This window comes from Gallus gallus, chromosome 2, assembly GCF_016699485.2.
Source record: "Gallus gallus isolate bGalGal1 chromosome 2, bGalGal1.mat.broiler.GRCg7b, whole genome shotgun sequence".
Taxonomy (NCBI): Eukaryota; Metazoa; Chordata; class Aves; order Galliformes; family Phasianidae; genus Gallus; species Gallus gallus.
In genome coordinates, this window is record NC_052533.1 from 92,122,325 (window position 1) to 92,144,408 (window position 22,084).

General features: G+C 35.8%; 1 protein-coding gene across 2 annotated transcripts in view; it reads left to right on the forward strand.

Moving 5' to 3' along the window:
• Nucleotides 1-22,084, forward strand: part of NETO1 (neuropilin and tolloid like 1) — a 68,325-nt gene that overhangs the window by 23,888 nt on the left and 22,353 nt on the right. For both annotated transcript variants that reach the window (XM_419104.8, XM_046928118.1), the window contains exons 5-6: nucleotides 13,950-13,991; nucleotides 14,098-14,225. In XM_419104.8, coding sequence (XP_419104.3) covers nucleotides 13,950-13,991; nucleotides 14,098-14,225 — 170 coding nt within the window. The remainder of the gene's footprint in view (nucleotides 1-13,949; nucleotides 13,992-14,097; nucleotides 14,226-22,084) is intronic.

The following is a 22,084-nucleotide window of genomic DNA, read 5'->3' on the forward strand; positions in this document are numbered from 1 at the left end:
GCCCTTCTTTGTTGCTCCTGTCCCAAAATAAGATTGTGCTTCAACTTGCATAGAAGTTTTATCCCATCTTTTTTTATAAATACATTTTTAAGTAATCTGTTAGAATGTCTATGCATTTGACCTGTCTACTCTTTCTATCTTCTGCGAGATTGAAGTCCTTGAAATCTTCACTATATGTACTATCATACTAATCTTATGGGATAAAGAAATACTATTATGCAGAGTATGTTCTATGTGAGGAACGAAAATAAAAAGATTTCTGTGGGATTTAGATTACAACTTGATGTCTGCACATGAAACTGGTGGAAAATAAAGAACTTGAATTAAGTTTCTAAACACAGAGATTATTCTCAACTGTTTTTTCCCTTTCTCTCTCCCAAACTCTTTATAATTACTAAGCCCTGACAAATTAGAGTTACTAACTTAAGCTGCTGACAAGCTATTTTTACTGTATTCATCTTTACCTGTGCTGAAGTTTTATGAACAAACCACATCTCAGTAACTTTAACTTAGGCATAAAGTAAAAGTGGACATACTGTTCTAAAAATCATAATGAAAAACAGAGGCAGTGAGAAGTTGAACTTTTTAAAGTGAAATCTTAAAAGAATCTAAACTTAAATCTGAAAGTTTATAGGGAATATGTATATGATGATAATGGTAGGCTGATGCAAGAGTCATTTGATTATTGTGAGTCCTGATCAATATTTGTGTGTGCTGACTAGGTTAAAAACGTTATTTCTTCTAATCTGAATTCCCTTTGTGCTGTCATACTCCTTTACAATCTCATGTATAGCATATTCTCTAGGTCCAATGTGTAAGGCTGACATAAAGTTCCATCACCAAATATAGGATACTGCAGGGCTCAGTGGTAGTTCTCCACTTCTACTCAAAATATGTGGTAGATACATATCAATTTAGTGAATGTCATTTTAATAATTACCATAAGCCTAATAATACAACCTTAAGAATGCTAAGTTTGTTCACTAACTTTGCTTTCTCTCTCTCTCTTTTTTTTTTTTTCCTGATGCAATTAATTGAGTTTTGTTGGTGTTAGAACACCACAGTTAGTTATTTGTCTGTCTTCCTCAAAATCATCTGAAATGAAAGTATTTTCTCTATGTAAAAGTGCATCATTTTTTCAGCTGTGGTTATTAGTTAGTTCAAATACATTTTTTATTCCAGTTCTGTTTGTCAATCAGTTTTACTGCTTGTAAAATGAAGTGATAGAAGTTCTACAATCACTTGCAATGATTACTGGTTCCTCTCCTTGTATTTTGTTTTGAATACAAAACAGGTAGATTTTTGCTACACTTTCACTACTGCCAATTGGGCTTTCTGAAATGAAAGTGTCTGAGAATATTTTTTTTGAAAGGAACAGTTATTGATAACAAAAGAGGCCTGTGATTTTTGTTTTCAAATTTTTAATTAGTTTGTTTGTGATTGTGTTATTATGTGTTCCCTTCTCTAAAATTGTAAATTAAGTTCCCAGACAAAATCTCCACTAACAAGAGGTACCAAGGAAAAGCCATGATGATCTTTAGCATCTTCAGCTCTTCACAAGATCTCATCTCTTCACCCTATCTGGTTTTGAAATTCAGTAGAAGTCAGGATTGAGAAGTTATGTCTATTGCATGCCTTCCAAAAATGAAGAAAAAAATTCTTGAGCCTGAGCTAACTCAGCTACAGATTTTCCAAAGAGTGGTGTCTATTTTCCACATTATACTGGCAGCTGTTATTGTATATCATTAATTTATTTATTCCTTAGTAACCTCATCCATTTATCCAGCATTCTGCAGACACCTAGAATCTCTGTTCACTTTTTTTCTCAACACATTTAGGAGACATAAAGACATTTTGATGCTGCGATGTCTATTGAAAGAAACAGAATTTAAGTAAAATTGGATTTAGGAAGATGTAAATTAAAAAAAGATTATTTTATTTGTGAGTCTGGCAATTAATTATCTTCCAATTAAATTTTATGTGTTTGTACTGCGTGCATTTCCTTTCCCCTTTAGGTACAAAGCAAAACAAAACTTGTTTTCTAGAAATTTCATTCTGTTAAAAAAAAAAGTTATATGTTTAATTTATTAATATAAGGTGATACTTAAAACTACTTTCTAGTCTTGCATTTATGATTAGTAAATGAAGACAGAACTCCTTAACCCTTCATGTATTCCTAAAAAGTGTATTTTGTTTTTCAAAGTGATTTCACTGCAGTCCAATGTTAATTTAGTTAGTGCAATCTTATTCACAAAAGCATTGTCTACAACTTTATACAATAGTGAAAAGATTTAATCTAAACAGAACAAATACTTCTCCAGTGTAAAGATAGGACTGTAGTCATATCAGTGATATTATTTGCATAGTAAGAGACATTAGATTTAGTCTAGTTTTCCACTCTGCTGTGGTATTCCCAATCTAAGAGTGCTTTGCAATTTTAAGGACATACAGTTTAATTGAGAATTTTTTAATAAAAAATATACTGATTTTTCATAACCCTGTCAAGTAAGATTACTGTGAGCAAAATTAGATTTGTCTACATTTTCAGTTTCTTACAAAAAATGCATAGTATAATAAATACCATAAATATTCAAATTCACAAATACCTTTTGAAATCAAGAAATTCAGTTCCCTCAGTTTTCTTTTTGTTCTGAAGACTCTACTCAGTTATGTGAAATGCACTTTTTTGAACAGTAACAGCTGAGTCTACAACTCACCAGGTAAATGAGGGTCTGACACTAGTGTTTCCTCAAATAGATTTGTAGAGAATTTAACTTCAGTGAGAAAAAATGTTTTGGTCTGTGCCACACTGTCTAAAATAGACTTGTAATTACAGAAAAAAATTTATATTTGAAGTCTACCAGATAAATGAAAATAGTATCTGAAAGGAAGGAAAATAATGGCAGATTTCCAGAAATAAGTAAGCAAAGGCTTTTCAATAACACTCCAAAAATATTACTTCAGAGATCATTACAGGTTAGAGATACAGAAAGGTTATTTGAATACTTTGATATCAAAAGACTATTTTGTGTTTTGCATTAAGAAAGATTGCTCAAATAATGAGAAAGACGATGAGAACAGAAATGCCAAATATTTTTTTGAGAATTCAGATTCTAGTAAATTAATGCCATGGAACATCCATTATTAAAAATCTGTGGTAGCATGACAAAAGCAGGCAGCATGAAATGTGCTATTCTAGTCACATATCAGTCCCCTAGATGACAGTGAGAAGCCAGAAGTTGTTGTGTAACCGGACTTACAAACATCATTTGCCAGATGTTATCTGATAGTTGAAGCTCAAGAGACAATGTTATCAAATCTGCTGGTTGCGGTATGTGGGTTAATAAAAGATTGTATGATACCACTTCTGGTTTGCTTTTGATTTTTTCCTTTCCTTTCTTTTCTGTAGTTCATTTCTAACCTCTAAGTCAAAATTAATATTAAATGAGAATGCAGCAAATTATTCACAAAATTATTTTGCTCTTTAATGCTGATTTGATTTTATGGATTAAACTCTTGGTCATTAACTGCCACCAACTACAAAGTTCATGATGAAATTATTTAAAATAAGTAATTTTTTTTTTTTTTTTTTTTTGTAAAATACATACTGGTATAGCAGTTTAAAAATCAAGATTTAGGTAACTTTGAATCTCTTTGCTTCTTTGTGCTTGTTCTCTCACTACAATGATCATTCTTAGCAGTAATATAGTTGGTTGTATAAAGTTTTATTCATGTTGAGTTTCTTTTTTTCTTCTTATCACAACAGCTTTAAATGTCTCTTTTAAATCAAGCTAGGAAAAATCCTGCTGTTTGGCAGCCAGAAACCTGGTCTAGTCAAATGAAATTTAATTATTGCTTGCCTGTTGGATAAGCAGCTGACTTATACGTAAAAATCCTGGGTACTATGACTGACCAATTTTCACTCTTTCTAAGACACTGAGCTAGAAAATTGCTGTAGCATTCAATGCACCAATTGCTAAATTCAGGTCAGATTGTGGACATAATTATCTGTATTGATTAATTACTTAAATAATATTAAGAGTGTCAGCAAATCCAGTGGAAGTCTAATTGTTGCTTTGGACTGGTAGTTTTTGAATAGAGCAGAAAACCTTCAGATCTGTTAAATTAGGAAATCACAGAATTGTAGGGGTTGGATGGGATCTCTGGAGCTCATCTAGTTCAACCCCCTGCTAAAGAAGGTTCCCTACAGTAGTTTGCGCAGGAAACCATTCAGGTGGGGTTTGACTATCTCTGGAGAAGGAAACTCCACAAACTCTGGGTAGCCTATCAGGGGGAAAAGTAGATGTAACTATGTTGCTATTAGACATCAATCTAAATCTATTCAAACTCTGGATTACAGATTCTAGCTCTCCACTGATCCATATATTTCTAATTTCCATGATAAATCAGCTTCAGAATCATTTAATGAATATTGAGCATGTGGCATGAATGATACAAAAAATTACTGTCAATTAGTTAAAATGTTCTTGTTTAAAGAAAAAGTTTGAAAAGTTGAAGACCCCCTGATTTAGAGTTTATCATCCTATTGATTTTTTTTCATGTGGGTATGTAACAAAACACATCTTACTGCTCCTGATTAACTTCTTAACACTTAAGAAGAACTTCTTAACACTTTTTAAGTGTTTAAGTGGAAATCATTTGTAGCTAGGATTAGTATGAATAATGTTTATTTTAGTCATATGTATGGATGTAGTAGGAAATTCCTCATCAAAATAATAGAAGTCCCAAATGACTTACTGTCTTATTTCTAACAGATTGTCTATGCTATATCAGTATTACCAATTAATTGTGGTTTGCATTTTACTTTGTCACTTTTAATTGCCTGAAGTTGGAGCAAAATGGTCTACTCAAAGAAAAAGAAATGTTTCTTTCATGAAGTTGTAACCAACAGGAAGCAACAGAACTGTAAGGCAAAAACCTAACTGTAAATCCTTAGGTAAACCATGAATTCACAATCTGTACCTATCTCTCTCCTTCTTCATTCCTTTATGTTTTTTGATTCTTCCTGAAGTGCTTCAGGAACCAGAATGACTTTTCCAACATTCTTCTTCTTTTGCGTCTGCATCATGGCATCCGCCACCTGATCAAAAGGCCATACAGAGTGTGTTTGGGGCTTGAACTTACCTTTGTCTAAGTGTTTTTGTTCCAAAATCTCAGAAGTTCCATCAGGAAGTGGGAAAGGGTTATTGCTCCCTTCTTATATAGTACATGTATCCTTTTTATATCTTGATTTTATCCTGTATAATGAAATACAAAATTCATAACTATTTGTGAAATTTAAGTAGAAATTCACAAGAGTCAGTCTTTAGAGTTCTGGAATATATTGAAACTCTTACCCATAGAGAAAACTTCTACCTCCTGCTGTTAAAAGATGAAGAAAAAAAAGGAGAGTAAGAGTACTATAGTACTAAGAGTATCTCCAAAGCAGCTCCACAGTATAGTCTACATCTCAAGCTGATATAAATCCATCTTCATAGGCTGTAGTACATTTGAGAAAACTGCTGTGGTCAGCAGTTCAGCACCCTCGAAGGAACATGATTTCTAACCAAGAAAACTCCAAAAAGTAGCAGAAAGAAAAAGAAAACTGGTATGAGTGAGAGTTATAGGGCTGGAAGGACATGACAGATGACTTATTTTCCCTGCAGATGTTTCATTGACTTGCTGTTGAGCTCAGCAAATCCTCACTTTACAGGACTTCCACAACTCCTCGTCTTGCTTACTGAAAGTGAATATTTAAGCTGCCACATCTCTTGTAGTAGGCATACATAATAGCAATTGGAGTTAACAATCAGGTTTAATTTTTTTACTTTTTTTCCTCCTTCAGAAACAGTGCATTCAGGCTACAGTGAGACACATTTTAAAAACATCCTACAGCTCTACAATACACTTCATTCATTAACTTTCAAAAGTCTAGCAGCTACAGAGTAAAACAATGAAAGGCTCTTATTCTATGATTATTTTACTTCTTTCCACTCTAAGGATCACATATTCAAGAGTATTATGTCTGTTTCATCTTTCTAGTATCTTATAAAGACAGATGATTAAGCAATCAGTTGTTTTTTTGCAAATACAGCTAGATTTCTTCTCTTATAAGGTTATTCACTTTAGAAAAGTGCACCTGGCTCTTTGCTAGGTGGTAAGAGAAAAATATTAGAAAATGGCAAGACATCTGCTCTTAAAGTGGAAGATGAGTTGTTCACACATGAGAATTAGGGTGTGTGTAAAAACCATTTGGATGTGCTGCTCAGGGACATGATTTAGCAGAGGGTTGTTAGAGTTAGGTCACAGTTGGACTTGATGATCTTTAAGGTCTTTTCCAACCTGAGTAATTCTATGATTCTATGATTTCTGATGTAAAATGAAGTTGTCTTCAGGACAATGATAAAGCCTACATAACATGGCCAGCTACAGCAAAGGGATGTCAGTTGATGTAAACACTATGCTGACATTTCTATTTGTATTGAAAATATGTTTTAATGTGTGGTCAGCTACAGGTTATTCAGTGTTACTTGAACTAGCACAGTTAATAATTTCTGTTGAATATAATAGCTGAAAACAAAGTAGCTCTTCAAAAGAATTGGGAGTTCTCTTGAATGTTTTGGTTAATTTTTTTTAAAATAAATATTATATCCAGAATACAAATAAGAGGAAGCCTTTCCACTACAATAAAATTGCAACAGTTACTTCATATTGCCAAATTATTCCCACACATTTCTTCCATCCCGGTAAATCCATTCTATGGACTAGTATATCATGAACAGTCTCTCTGAAAAGACAATGTGAGTCTTCATACAATGGTAGCAAGCAAAAACCATGTGTAAATTGATTCAATCTGAAGAATGCCTAGCAACCAGTTGTGGATAAACCCACTGGCTCATTTTCCCCTGTACTTCTACAGTGAACTGAAAGTATTATTTCCTTGGACTAGGCTACCAGTCATCTCTAATAAACCAATAAGTCAAATCCTGAGCCATAGTAATATTATACCGAAATTACATAACTAGGCCATACTTAGTATTCAGCATCACTCAGGAAAGGCTCTATAGCACTTTTATGCTGCACATCTTACTCCCCAGTGAGGTTCAGGCACCATTAATCAATCACAAGAAATCACTAAGATATTATCTTGGGGACACATATGCAATACTGCCCTTGATGATTGACAGCCAGCCCTGGCAGCCAAATCAGCTGCACTGTCGCAGCAGAGATTGCTTGGCTGGAATTCTTAGATAGAGTGGGCTCCTGAGCTCGTTCAGTCTTTTTTCACACTTTTCTGAGCAACTGGCAGGCAAAGGTATATGCAGACTCTGAGATATTTCTCACAGGATGATCTTTTCCCCATGTTTCTAGACACGCTGTGCTGCATGAGGGGAATCTGATTCCTAATTGGGGCATCTTGCATCTAATATGAATATTCAACATAATTAAAATTATCTGCCAAACAATCTCACCCAAACCATCAAGGCTCCCAGACTTGATGTTTCCACTAAGCAGTAAGTAATTGTTGACATTCCTGCTCTCCTTTCTAAGTCTGTATTGCAGTACCAAGAAGTACTTCTCACTTTTGGGATTTAGGTGGAAATATCAAATGGTCCAAACACTCTTTAAGGATGTACTTCAGGATGGCTTCATTCCTGCTCATGTAAAATTTATATTGAAGAAATAACTTACTCTGAAGAGGTGACAGAGTAGGACAGAAGCAGGCTAAGATCCCAAAGTCTGCCATTGTGTACATAAAGAGAAATCTAGACACAACCTCTGTATACATGCATCCTGTTCCAGTGGAGTTCACTCAAGCCTCTTCTTGTCTACATAGTTTTACCAAGCTTAATATGCAACCAAGATCAAATTTTCTTTTTCTGAAGACACTGCCCTTACATTTCCAAAATGATGTCAAAGAAACAAGTATTAATTTTTGGCATACAAATGCCTGTCTCTTACTAATATATGCAGTACTTCTCATCTCACTGATGTCACCACAGCTGTGCAGGTTGTACACTGATGTAACGTACCAATTATAGCATACAGATAATTTGATTGTGAATGAGCTGAGAACAGTAAATGTGACATGAGAATTAAATATATATATATATATATATAATAAATAGAAATCCAGCTTCTGGGAAACAGTATTTGTTATTTCAGCAATACTATATGGAATCTGGATAAAGTAGCTGGAGTAAGTAGACTGTATATTCCTAAGCTGTATACTTTACCAGAACATTGAACACAAAGCATAAGGCAGAGTAGTGCCTCCCTGTAGAACTACATCTTCAAAAACAGAATTTCTCAAACTTCTTTAGGGCATTAACTTCAATTATACCCCGATTTCAGCTGAAACAGTGTTAATAGCATAACCAGTGTCTTGGCTGTTGATGAGCAATGAGAGTGCACCCAGGACAGACCACTCAATGGGGGAGAGCCACAGCCATCATGTTGCAGCAGTAGAGGGTGGGGTAGGACAACAACAGGTGACCTGCATTGCTAAGAGGTTATTCCACACCCTGTGACATGTGGAAGACTATAAAGCTGTGGGAGAGTTGTTTAGGGGGTGGGTGTTTTTTGGAGGATTGCTGGGTGTTGGGTGAGATGTATTGGTAGAGGGACATTGGCTAAGTGAAAGAATGGCTGTGTGGTGCTGGGCTGCTGCTGAGTTAAATCCTAGTGACTGAGTTGTCTTCATGTGAATCCTTGTTGATTTGGAATGCCAAGGTGAAATGCTGAGTTGTAGTCACTTCTGTTTGCACTTACTGCAGTTAAGTTCATTTGTGACTGTGCTGAGATGTGAACAATTTGAAAAGTATGGTTCTATGTGTAGCCTCAAAAATATCTCAAAAATAGCTCACAATGTTTTTCTTAAAAGTCAGTATATAAAATACCAAGACCAAGTACAGCTTTTGTTAGCTATAATTATTACAGAACTGTTTTTCAGGGTGTCTAGTAAACTATGTTTTTATTTGAAGATCCTGTTGTACAGACAGAAATATTTTTTGGAGTTTCAGTAAGACTAGAGTCATAGAGATTCATTGGACAAATTTCCTTTTGTCTAACAAGACAGTAATTACTATATTTTTCTGTATTTAGTTCACTTAGAACTTTTTTGTTCCTTAGTACTTTTCCATCACTGTTCTAGTGGAGTAGCTAAGTCCACTTGTTCATATACTTCACAAAATATTTATTTCAAGAACCTTTTTCCCCTCTTTTTTTAGATTTGCTTTTGTGATTCTTTAACACATTTTCATGCTTTATAAATATTTCGGTCACTTTCCTGTTTGCTTATTGTATCATCAAATACTTGGAGAAAACCATAAAAAAATGTTGTTTTGTACAGAGTTCTGCAACCACTGCTTTTACAGAGAAGTATTATAGTTCACCCTTTAAGAATGCAGGACTAGTTTAGGCTCCCATAAATAACTGTAAAAGATACCTAATTTTGTAAACTTGAAGATAAATAGCTGATGGCTTGCTGAATATTGCAGTTCTATTTACTTTTCCATGAGTATTTACATGAAATCAGTTCTGATAAATTCTGTGATAGAGAAAGATGTGCATACACTAGAATACCTTAACTATTCATAGTTTGAAACTTGAATGACTGTTTCTAGTTATTCAAATACAGGAAAATGAAAAGAGATATCTGTAGTTGTCTGTTAAATAAATGAAATCAAACATGCATTTTTTTATCATTAGCAAATTTAGCTTCTACATGCTGTGATTTTTTGCTTATATACATAAAATGTATTTTTCTGTGTAAAAAAGCATAACCATGTTTGTTTCAAAAATTGACTGTCTATGCTGTATAGTTTAATCAAATAATTCCTTCATTTCTAAGTAACAGGAAAAAAAAATCAAGTTAATTGCAAAATAGGTCTCATGCATGCACTAGAATTTTGTGGCTGATATGTCCTTCACCTTGACTTCTAACCACACATTAATTGTTCATATTCTTTAGCATGTATACTTTATTCACATGTAAATGATTCTGAGAAACTAGATGGATTCTAGATCTAAGATATTCTAGGAAATGCCAATTTAACTGTGCCATGATTTGTAACAAATTCTACCACAATGCACAGTGTACTCCAGATGAGGCCTCACTAATGCTGAGTAGAGGGAAGGATCACCTGTTGGTGATACTTTGCCTAACATAGCCTATGTCCTGTTAGCCCTCTGAGCAGCAAGGACATACTGCTGGCTCATGTTTCACTGGGTGCCTAGGTCCTTTTCTGCAGACCTGCTTTCTAGTCGGGTAGCTCCCAGTGTGTCCTGCTGCTTAGAGTTGTTCCTTCCCAGGTGCAGGGCTTTGTATTTGGGCATCACAAGGTTCCTGCTAGTCCTTTTTTCCAACTTAAGATTCCTCAAGATGGCAGCAAGACCCTTTGATGTGTCTACCACCCCCAGTTTTGTGTTCTTTGCAAACTTGCTGAGGGAGCATTGTGCTGCATCATCCAGATCACTAATGAAGATACTGAACAGAACTGCAGACAGCATGTACTTCTATAGTACACCACCAGTTAATGTTCTCCAACTAGATCCTGGGCCCATCTATTCAGCCACCACTGTCTCATTATCCCATTTCTTAACAGAAAGGTTTCTCATTAACCCATTTCTTACAGGTTAAGAAAACCTACAGATATCATCAATTTCTTCCTGGACTATTCTAAATTATCTCATTCTGTTTGTTCGCCAGTAAACCTAAATAACCTGGTACATATTTTAAATATCATAATATTTTTCAGATGTATTTTACAATAAAGCACGTGTTATCAATTTCATAAATAATAGATTGTTATTTTGTTAGTAATATCCAAAATTTTCCTTTGGTGATATATCCTTTTTTTGTTTGCTTGTTTATTTTTAAAGGTGATATTCCATGTACAAGAAGCATCGAATTTATTTTGGCTGCAAGGTCTTCTATTTACATGCCCTTTACATATTTTCACATTTCTTATGGAAATACCATGTTTCTCATATTTTAGTTAATGAGAGAGTTCCCCATAAGAAATGAAACAAGAAGTCCATGTATTGCAGTTCTCTTAAGACTTATTGCACATTTTTCTCTCTAGTTGTAGGTGATCAATCTTGTTTTTCACAGCATTTTTTTTTTCTGACTTGGAAATTTTCCCTAATGCAACTAATGAAAATCAAGTTCCAAAAGAGATGACTACCTGGCTATCAGAAGATCTAGTCAGTCAGTGTTTAGATATTGTTAAAAGAGTTCTGACTCAGCCAGACAGATAATAACAGTTCAATTGAATTGCATACAGAAGAGGTGCTGAAGTATAATCTATTTAATGGTAGATTATTCTAAAAACAAAATTTTGCTGGGTAAATATGCTTCAATATGGTTGAAATTTTAGGATCTCTGATAATGCCTTACTTCCTGATGGTTGTGTTGGCCAATATACTATTAATATATTACTTCAAGTGTCACACACTTTATTTCACTCTCACTATTAAGCTGCAGAAAGATAATTTTTCAGTGCCTGTCCAATTCAAGATCTAACATATCTCTAGAACTTTAACAGATTTTGTACTTTGGTGTGACTTTGTAATAACAGTATTGCTAAAAAAAGAGAAGATATAACTTGGAGTTTTTTTTATGCATTAGAATACATGGTCTGGATTACACTTCAGCTTTATTAAGTTTACTCGAGACAGATGCTTTGAAAATTGATAATAAACACTGAAACAGAAGGTAGAATGAGTTTTACATCTAGAAAACAAAGGTTTTTTAATAAAAATGTATGAATTCTTTTTATCTTCACTTTACTATTTTGAAAAATAATTTTATTACCATAATATAAATACTTATGGAGAGCAGATAACTTGTCCCTCTACTTCTGTCATGAACTAAGCAAACTGGACATAGAAGCCTTCTGACACAAAGCATATCAGCTATGTGGGGGCATGACTGAACAGACACATTTTCTCTTGGTCTATAAGTCTTGCATCCCAAAGGGCTGCATAATAAGCCAGGTCTGTCTCTCATGCCCCAAGTTTTCAGAGCTGTCTGTCCTGCACGACTTGACAAAAGGTTAATGATGTGTTTACTGTAGGATGTGATCAGGCTTTGAAACCTGAAGAGCAAAAAGCTTTTCATGTTCTCTTTCTGACATGCAGTCTGTGACCAACACTCTCCACCTGTTTCTACTACAGTCAGTTGATGCAGCAAGGCATTTGGATACTTGCTACCATTACTTCTTTCTATGAAAATCCCTTCAGATGAGAGAAACTCTATCAAGATCTTTTTCTTCCTGTTTGCTTCTCTGTACTTCATAAATGAGTTGGAGTGTTTGCAGGCTACTTCATAAATGAGTTGGAGTGTTTGCAGGCCGGTCCTTGTAAACTCAGAAGAAATGTGATGGTTACACTAGACATGGTTTGGATGTTAATTTGAACCAGGAGTTAAATTATATTTCCTTTAAGTGTGTTGCCTGCAGCAGTAGATATCAACATCTGAGTATGTTAACTGAAATGTTTAATTAAGTTTACTGTTGTTTGTTATCATATCTATGTACTGATCTATAAAACTGCTTAACAGTAAGTATTAATTGCCTACTCAATTATATTTGCAGTCTCTTAAGTTTATGAGTATTTAGTCAAGATTTATATTGTGCCTCTGTAAAAGAAAACTGGGAAGAACAATGGCAGCCTGGTTATAACAAGACAGTTCTGAAAGGTGATTTTACATCTCCAGTTCTGACAGCATATCCTCAACGTTCAGATTAAAATGTCTGTTCTTGCTCATAGAGCACTAAATTTCATTTTTTGTATTATTTGCCAAATTTTCTCCTCCTTGTTTATATAACTTTTGATACATTGAGTCAATCTCAAAGCAATAATGAGTTCTGAGTAGACTACATGGCTCAGACTCTAACCTGGTTTTCCTTTTGTGTAGTCCTTCAGAGGCCTGGGTAGAATGTGGCCAGGAGAATCTTGATGCAGAGTTTGTATGTAGATCTTTATAATTGATTTTGGAAGACCAGATCCTATCAAATTTTGTGGAAAAAAAAGTAAAGAACAGTGGATTTCTTTCTTGTTTTATTTCCCCTGAAGATAAAGAAAACATTACAGAACATTCATGGTAGGTAGAACAATAGTGTAAGAGAGAAGAACCGCAGACTAGTCTGTTCTGAGGAGATAGTTGTCCAGAACCAGAAATGTAAAAGGGGCTAAAGTGTTTCAAAGGACAAGATCTTCAAACTGTGAAAAAAGTCTGAAATGCTACTTGTCTATGGATACCTGTTTCTTGAGACGTAGATCTATGATCAAACTCATTAAAGTGTTGTCAGGCTGTAAAGGCATGATATAAAGCATCTTAGTAAATGTTATGTTTATTGGATAAAAAAATAGGAGGCATATTAGATCTATTATCATATTAACATGATGAATCCCATAATAAATTTATATTGTATTTTATTTATGGAATATCAAGTAGGTGCTTCTGAGAAAGAAAGGGAATCCCCACTGTTGATAGGGATGGTAGAGTATTCATAAACACAGAAAGAAGTTAAGTTGGGTGTTATAATCACACTGAAAATGCAGAATAGGCAAAGGGATTCTGAAAGGATTTGTAAATTTGTCTTCTTTCATTAGACTATATTCAAATATCTTGGGGATAACTGTGTAGTGTTATTGCTTGCCAGCATATACAGATTTTTTTTTTAAAACTCACTCATGAAACAGTGGGTGAGATAGAGGAAATTTTGACTGAAGTAGAAATAGAATAGAAACTTTGCACAATAGTATCAATACTTTCTGCATTAATAATTACTATGTTGTCATAGTTTTTAAACCTCTTGTATAAGCAAGTCATGATCCCAAGAAATGTATGTGTAACTATATCACTGCAGTTAGGTCTTAGCACACTGACATTACAGTCAAGGTATTGAACAAAACTAATTTTCTCTTTCTCCATTTTTAAGATCCAGATTTTAAGGACCTTGGAGTTTTGAAACCATTGCCAGGTTGGTATGTTGGTTTCTCCAATGTTTTGGAGGCCTTTGTGCTGTGCTGTAGAAAATATTTTTGTTTGCTGTTCAAGATTCATTTTTCTGGTATTTTGTTATTTAGTCTGTGAGTTTGAAATGGGAGGACCTGAAGGAATTGTGGAATCTGTACAAATTGTCAAAGAAGGAAAAGCTTCTGAAACTGAAGCAGTAGACTGTAAATGGTACATCCGAGCACCACCCCGATCCAAGGTCAGTCCTTCATCCACTTGCTAATTTGCCACTTAATTTAAAAAATTGACTTTTCTAATATGCTGTGCATTGCTTAGTACAGACAGATCTTGCTTAATAACTTTACAGCTTGAACCTGTAAACTGTTTTTTTTCCTTCTGCTGTAGAAAAGTAATTTATCACCTCAATCAAAATAACCTTCTTTCTCTATACATAATGATGTGGGCAGTATTAACGTTCTTTTTGTGCCATAAGTAATTTTCTTAAATTCATCTTTAATTTTGATCATACTTTTATGGCATCAGTTTGTTTAGTTAAGTGGGAGACAATCTGATCTAACATACGAACTATTAAGGGAACGCTGCTGGATCCCTAAGATCATTATTGTTTCTCATTTGGGAACAGTGAAAATGGAGCCAAGGTGAATTAACATTCTTGTGTATGAGGCTTTTTCCTGTTATTTTAGTGCCACTGACAAAAAGAGATAGTATTTTCCTTTCCCTGTCCCGTCATACACAGCAAACCACGTCTTCATAACAAACAGAAGAGGGATAAAATTAATTAATGATTCTCTTCTTGGGTTCTTTTCCTCTCTTATCCATGGCTTATCTGTTATTATTCAAATTAATTTTTGCTGACTACCCTACTGTTTCTTTTCTCTGAGTTCAAGTATCTCCATACCTCCAACCTACTTTCATCCCCTCTGCTAAAGACAAGTTCTCCACATATTTTTATTAGCTGTCTCTTACTGGCTAAGGAATGTTTCACAAGGTAGAATGTATATATCCACTAGTATCTACATCTGGGTTTGGGGTCTTTTTTTTTTTTTTTTTGCAATCTCAGACCAGATTGTACTGCACATATCTGACTGTTCCAGCACCCAATATTGAATAAGCAGCAGGGAGGTTTTCCAGTAGAGAAAAATTTAGTTATCAAGATTATTCTATTTTGAAAGTTCAGGAGTTGAATAGTTAGCACATAAGACTACAGATAAATTATTTCCAGAATGTACTTCAATCTCATACTTTTTTTACATTTTCAAAATTCAGTATTCATTGAAGTTTCCAATTAAGTAGATGAAGTTTCCACTTCACAAGAGTAAGTAGTTATTGATGTGAAATGACTGGACTAGTTAAGTTATTGCACTTTATATACTTAGGTATGAAAACAGGTAAACACAATTAAAGGCTTAGCCCGGTTAAATAAGATAAAAGTTACCCTACAGTTTTATTTCCAGTTTCTGCTTAGTTTGCCAGATAATACCATCATAACATTCTTATTGGATCCAACTTTAAAGTGCCACATGATTCAAAGTCCTCCTGGAAATCCCATATTTAGTTATCTGTAGGATTCAGTCCTGATTTAAAAATACTAATTTTGCAGCCACATAACTGTACCAATGGTGTATAACAGAAATATGCCAAACCGTGTTATTAGAGAATAAAAAATATATTAGTTTTTTTGTGAATTTTTATACCTGGATTTAGCTTTGCTTCATTTCATAAAGTGTAGACCAGCTGAAGATTGTTTGAAACAGAGACCAATGAGAAAATTTTATAAAATGTGAGAAAAGACTGGAAATTATTTAACGTTACGTAAAGGTTTTTGTGAAGGAGGGTGTTACAAGACAGTATCCATAAGTCTCTAGTGAGGAGGAAAGGCTGCTCAGATGTCATCTCATTTGCAGATGACACCAAGTTGGCAGGAAATATCAGTCTGCTTGGGGATAGGAAGGCCCTACAGAGAGATGTGGGCAGGCTGTAGCTGGACTGATGCCAAGGGGATGATGTTCAACAAGACCAAGTGCTGAGTCCTGCACTTTGGCCACCACAATTCCAGGCAACACTACAGGCTTGGGACAGAGTGACTGGAAGACTGTATAGAGGAAATATACCTGGGGGTACTGGTTGATGCTTTGCTGAACATGAGCCAGCAGTGTGCCCAGGTGGCCAAGAAGGCCAATGGCATCCTGGGTTGTATCAGAAACAGTGCAGCCAGCAGATGCAGGGAAGTGATCATCCCTCTGTACTCAGTCCTAGTGAGGCTGCACCTCGAGTACCATGTTCAGCTGTAGGCCTCTCACTACAAGAAAGATATTGAAGCCCTGCAGCATGTTGAGAGAAGGGCAAGAAAGCTGGTGAGAGGTCTGAAGCACAAGTCTTATGGGGAGCTGCTGAGGAAACTGGAATTGTTCCTTCTGGAAAAGAGAAGGCTCAGGGGTGACCTCATCACTCTCTACAACTACCTGAAAGGAGGCTGTAGTGAGGCCTCTTCTCCCATGTGACTAGTGACAGGACTAGAGGGAATGGCCTGAAGTTGCTCCAGGGGGAGATTCAGGTTGGACATTAGGAAATACTACTTCTCCAAGAGTGTGGCTGGGCACTGGAATGGGTGCCCATGGAGGTAGTGGAGTCACTACCCCAGGAAGTGTTCAAGAAACATTTAGATGTTGTAGTGAGGGACATGGTTTAGAGGGAAATATTGGTGATAGGAGAATAGTTGGACTGGATGATCTTGGTGATATTTTCCAGCCTTGGTGGTTCTATGATTCTGTGCCTATAGGCTAAGTCGCAGTCTTGCAAGGGCAAGCGAAAGATTCAGGTTAGATATAAGGGAAGAAAAATTCAAAAGTAGGAAGTGAATTATATGGCTGAAGGAAGTTGTTCAAATGACATTGACAGCAACCTTAAAGTGCAAGTTAGGCAAAACAAGCAAACAAACAACCAAAAAAAAAAAAAACCAAAAAAAAAGGAAAATGTGAGAAACATCACTAATCTTATGTTTTGTCAGAGAAGTGGACTAGCCTATCTCTTCATGAATCATGTTTCTCCCATCTTATAGAATTATCTGACTGAACAGAGAGGACAGTATAAAAGCATTTAAATCAGCATTTCTTAAGGTGAAAGATTTTTCAGCAAGCTAGGAAAAAAATATTTTCAAGCCTAGAGGGTTTTATTCTGGTTTTCTTGTGTGTATATATACACACGTATATAAGTGTGTATGCGTGCATATGCATTTATATTCACACATCTATGGTCATGGTATGACTGTACTGGGAAAGTCTGGAAAATTTTCAGATATTGAGGAAGGAACTGGTGAATAAACTTTAGAAAGGTATGGTATGAAGTAAGATCTATGGTAATATTGTTTTTGGACCAGGATTCTATTGTCCATATTTTACAGCCAGCTTCCTTTGTGCTTATCTAACCTTGAATTAATTATATATTCAGTACAATGTCAGTGACATCATTCTAATTTATGGCAGGTTGCACCTATGAAAACAGGCTTTCCAGCTAGGAACAGTAAGAACTCAACAGCTGTCTTTAAATCTACATGCTCATGTGTTCTGGGCTGCACAGTTTGTTACTGGGAACTATGCCTAAAAGGACAGAGTTTCTCAGACAGATTTTGAGTTGGATCTTTACATCTTTACTTTCTCAATCTTTGCCAGCTTGTAGGCAATTTCATTTGGCTTAAGCTCATCCAACCTAGCAAGATGCAAGTCTCTTCCACAGTTTGCAGTTCCAGATTCAAGCCAAGTCTGAGCTCAACACATATGCAATGAGATCAACTGGGGTGTATGAACTTGAGAGCTTTAAGTCTGAGCTTCAACCTAACAGTTTGGATGTGACTCTGCTGCTGTCCTCATCAAGCTAGAATGACAGAGAACACTCAATTTCTTTCACAAACTTAAAATACTGAGTCATCGCTGATTACCTTGTAGCATGAAAAGTAGAATGCTGAAAATGAATGCAGAACTGGAGCTTTCTGGAAGTCCAGAAGGCAGTTGAAATACAAGTGAAGCCTTGTTTTTTACTTGTTGCAAAGTATGTCGTTTGTGTAATCATTTGGAGACTATTCCTGTTGAGTAAGATAGCTGTGAATCTGAAGTTCAGGAATACTGGGGATTCTCAACTGCATCTATGAGTACTAGTGGATGAGGAACTCAACGTGAGCCAATTGTGTACTTGCAGCCCAGGAAGTCAGGGGAAACTTAGGTAGCAGTCTGAAGGAGGTGGGTCTCCCCCAGTGCTCTCATGAGACTGTACCTAGAGTACTGTGTTCAGCTCTGGGGCCCTGAGCATAAAGGTATGAACCTCTTGGAGTGAGTCCAGATGGGGGCCACACGGATGTTCAGAGGTCTGGAGTACCTCTCCTGTGAAGAAAGAATGACAGGGTCAGGGGTTTTTGGGCTTGGAGAACAATCCAGGAAGATCTTAGCATAGCCTTTGATTACCTAAAGAGGGCCTACAGAAGATGGGGAGAGATGGTTTGTCAAGGAGTGTAGTGACAGGACAAGAGGAAATAGCTTTAAACTAAAAGAGGAGAGATTTGGATTAGACATCAGGAAGAAACTACATAAAGTGTGAAGAGGCACTGGAACAGGTTTTTCCAAGAAGTTCAAGGCAAGGTTGGCTGGACTTTGGAGCAACCTGTTCCAGTGGAATGTATCCATGCCTATGGCAGAAGGGCTGTGGAACTATACAGTCTTTTAAGATCCCTTTCAACCTTAACTCTTCTATGTTATGGTTCAATTGGTGATGGTGACAGAATGTAACTCAGCTTGATCGAGGGTGGCTGCTTGATATGATTAGACCAGGGCAGTGAGGTTGGTCACAGGCTAAAATATTTTGTGCAGGCTTCAGAGGGTCCATGCTCAGTGAGAGCCACCCGCCCAGCGGCATGACGTGCTGCTCTGCCATGTTCATCCAAGTGAGCATGGAAAAAACAAATCCAAGCTAAGGCTGCCCTTACACCCAGGGTCCTGGTGGGAGTAGTCAGAGCAGGACATTACTCCTTGATCATTCAGGCATGTCTTCAAAATATTACCGTGGAAGGAAGGTACCTTCAGGACACTGACACATTTAGAAGGAAGGATTTAAATCACTTCTCGCTGTTCATAGAATCATTGAATCATAGAATCACTGAGGTTGGAAAAGACCCACAGGATCGCCTAGTCCAACCATCCGCCCATCACCAATAGTTCTCATTAAACAGTGTCCTTCAACACAACATCCAAATATTCCTTGAACTCCTCCAGGGTCAGTGACTCCACCACCTCCCTGAGCAGCCCATTCCAGTGTCACTGTTTTCACAGTGAACCCTGAATCCACTTACCCAATCAAAAACAGATGATCTTTCAGTTCCAGGAGCCTGACTCCAGACTGAATGCAGTCTTGAGAGAGACTTGGTTGTTGCCCATGAGTTTCCTGTACCCGTAGGAAGAAGTAGGCAGTGAAACAAACTCTGGAGCTACAGTCTGACTTAAACCATTTTCTGTTCTCATTCACAAATGGCAATTTATGCTCTGGGATGAGACCTACAAGGGTGACTGTTTAAACTGTCAGCTCTAATAAGCCAGCATAATCTTGATTTTTTTTTTTGAAGGATTTTTTACCAGCACACTAAAATTATAGAATCATAGAATCATCAAGGTTGGAAAAGACCTCTAAGATCATCTAGTCCAACCACTGACCTACCACCAATATTTCCCCCACTAAACCATGTCCCTTAGTACAACATCTAAATGTTTCTTGAGCATCTCCAGTGATGGTGACCTCACCACCTCCCTGGGCAGCCCGTTCCAGTACCTCACCACTCTTTTGGAGAAGAAACTTTTCCTAATAAAATTAACTAAACAGGCATTTAAATAGTGATTCTTGAAAAGTTACAGAGAAATAGAATTTAGAGATTGAAAATCCTAAGGAACAGATGCATCATTAATGGCTTCAGGTGCACTCCATCTCTGGAAAACTCTGAAGCCTGCTAGCATGCAAATAATATTATGAATGAAAAATCCTGTGCATTTTGCTGGCATATTAAAAGCCTTCTCCCTGGAACACGAGGGGTAAGTTCTGTTCAAACAAGTAGAAAATGTTGTTTACCTATGTTAAAATATTAAAATCACTTTTCTGCAACAGTTTTATCAGATGACATTGCAAGACAACAGTGTCTGTGTGTGTGTTTAATATTTTCCAGCTGATGTCATAACACATGCTGGAGTAGCACTGACAGAAATATGCTGTTAAGTTAGCATGAATATATTCTGTTCAGGTATATAAATATAACTAGCCTTAGCATCCTCAATCCAAATAATTATTAGGAAGTACAATTTGAAGAGCTACTGATGAAGGTAATAAAAAATCTACCAAAGAGAACAGCAGAATCAGAATCTATCTATGGCTTTCACAGTTAAAAATCAGAACAGTATCAAGGGACTCTAGTTCTCATTTGCCATCATTTTTCCATTGAACAAGAGAGAAAATGCAAGTGATGATGGCTATAATAAATGTCAGTTACTGTGAACCTGTGTAAGTCTGAAGAAACAAACAGAACATAATAAAGGATTCTGAAGAGCTTCACTTCTCTGGGAAAACAACAGGCAGTATTTTTCAAGTGCTAGGAGAGAGGAAAATATGAGGTATGAAGTTTTGTCTTTCCATAGCATCATCCTAGACAGGAACCACCATTAACGCTTTTTGGTTTATATTTATCAAGAGAAAAGTTTAGAATCCAAGCAGCAAGATGGAAGATTTTTAGAAGAAAAAAAATCAGTATTTTAGTAATATGAGGTATTTTTTTGGCTGTTGTTTCTCATATTTTTGCCTTGAAGGAGAATAATTAATGTTGCAAAAATCTGCTTTAAAAAAAACAAAAAACTGAGCTTGCTAGGCCAAAATAATTGAGGTATTCTGTCAAAACTCCATTGCTAATTGCATAGAGCTGAACAAGATGCAGAATAAAGCAAACGTTGTAAATGGTCAGTGGGCAGGGGGGAAAGACGTAGGACTCTTTACCCTAGCCCTGTGCTTGAAAGAGAATTGACTGAACCCAGAAGCTGAATATGCAAAATTTGGAATTTAGGACCTGATGAAGAGGAGGTTTTTCTTTCATTTCTAAATTATTTTTGGCAGTTGAATGATAGCTTTTTCTTTTCTGTTGTTTGTTTGTGTGTTTTGTTTGTTTGTTTATTTTGTTTGTTTTTTTCTTTTGGCACATTATAAGAGACTGAATGTCTATGCACATATATTAAGTGTGATAAGCTAGGGTATGGTTTGAAGCTTTTCATGACTGGTCTGATCAATCATGTTGTCAGTCCTAACCTTCAGTGATTGATTAAAAAGCAGAACTCATCAAAAATGATTCACTATGAAGAGATTATAATCTGACTATTTTACTGGAGTGATATATTATTCATAGTTGACAATCATTTTTTTTTTAATATATGCAGTGAAAGATTTCTGTTGTTTTCAAATTTAAATAAAAAATAGTAAAACTTGTCCAACATTTCCTTTTTCTTTATTATGATAACAATAACAACCTTAAAAGTGACAAGACAGTTATTTAAACTGTAATGTGATTGAGTGTTAATTATAATATACCATAGTACAGTGAAGGTTTATCAGTTTGTTTCTAATGACATCAGCATTTGTAGTGACATCTCAAAGCTTGGTAAAAGCTAATACTTGTGCACTAGCAGCCTGTTTTTCCTCACATAATCAACTCCATATTATTTAGAAAATGTCTTATTAAAACTTAACAAGAAAAATATGAAAGGACAAGATACGGCAGTTGGGCTTCTTTCAGATACAGTGTTCTCTTCAACAAGAAAGTCCTCATTATGCTGTAATAATATGTCAGTACCTACAGAAATATTAAAATTCCAAAAGCTTCCATTGGTATCTATGGAAGAAGGCTTAATGAAGACAGAAGATGGTATTTCAGTTTGTGACCTCCTTTTTCTTCATTTGTTTGCTTCTGAAGGGACAATTTCTTATCTACTGTAGGTAGAAGTAATGACTGAGATCACAGCAAATGAAACAACCAGAAATATTTATAATTTTTCTCTCCATCTGCTTAATTTATCGTAGTGAAATCCA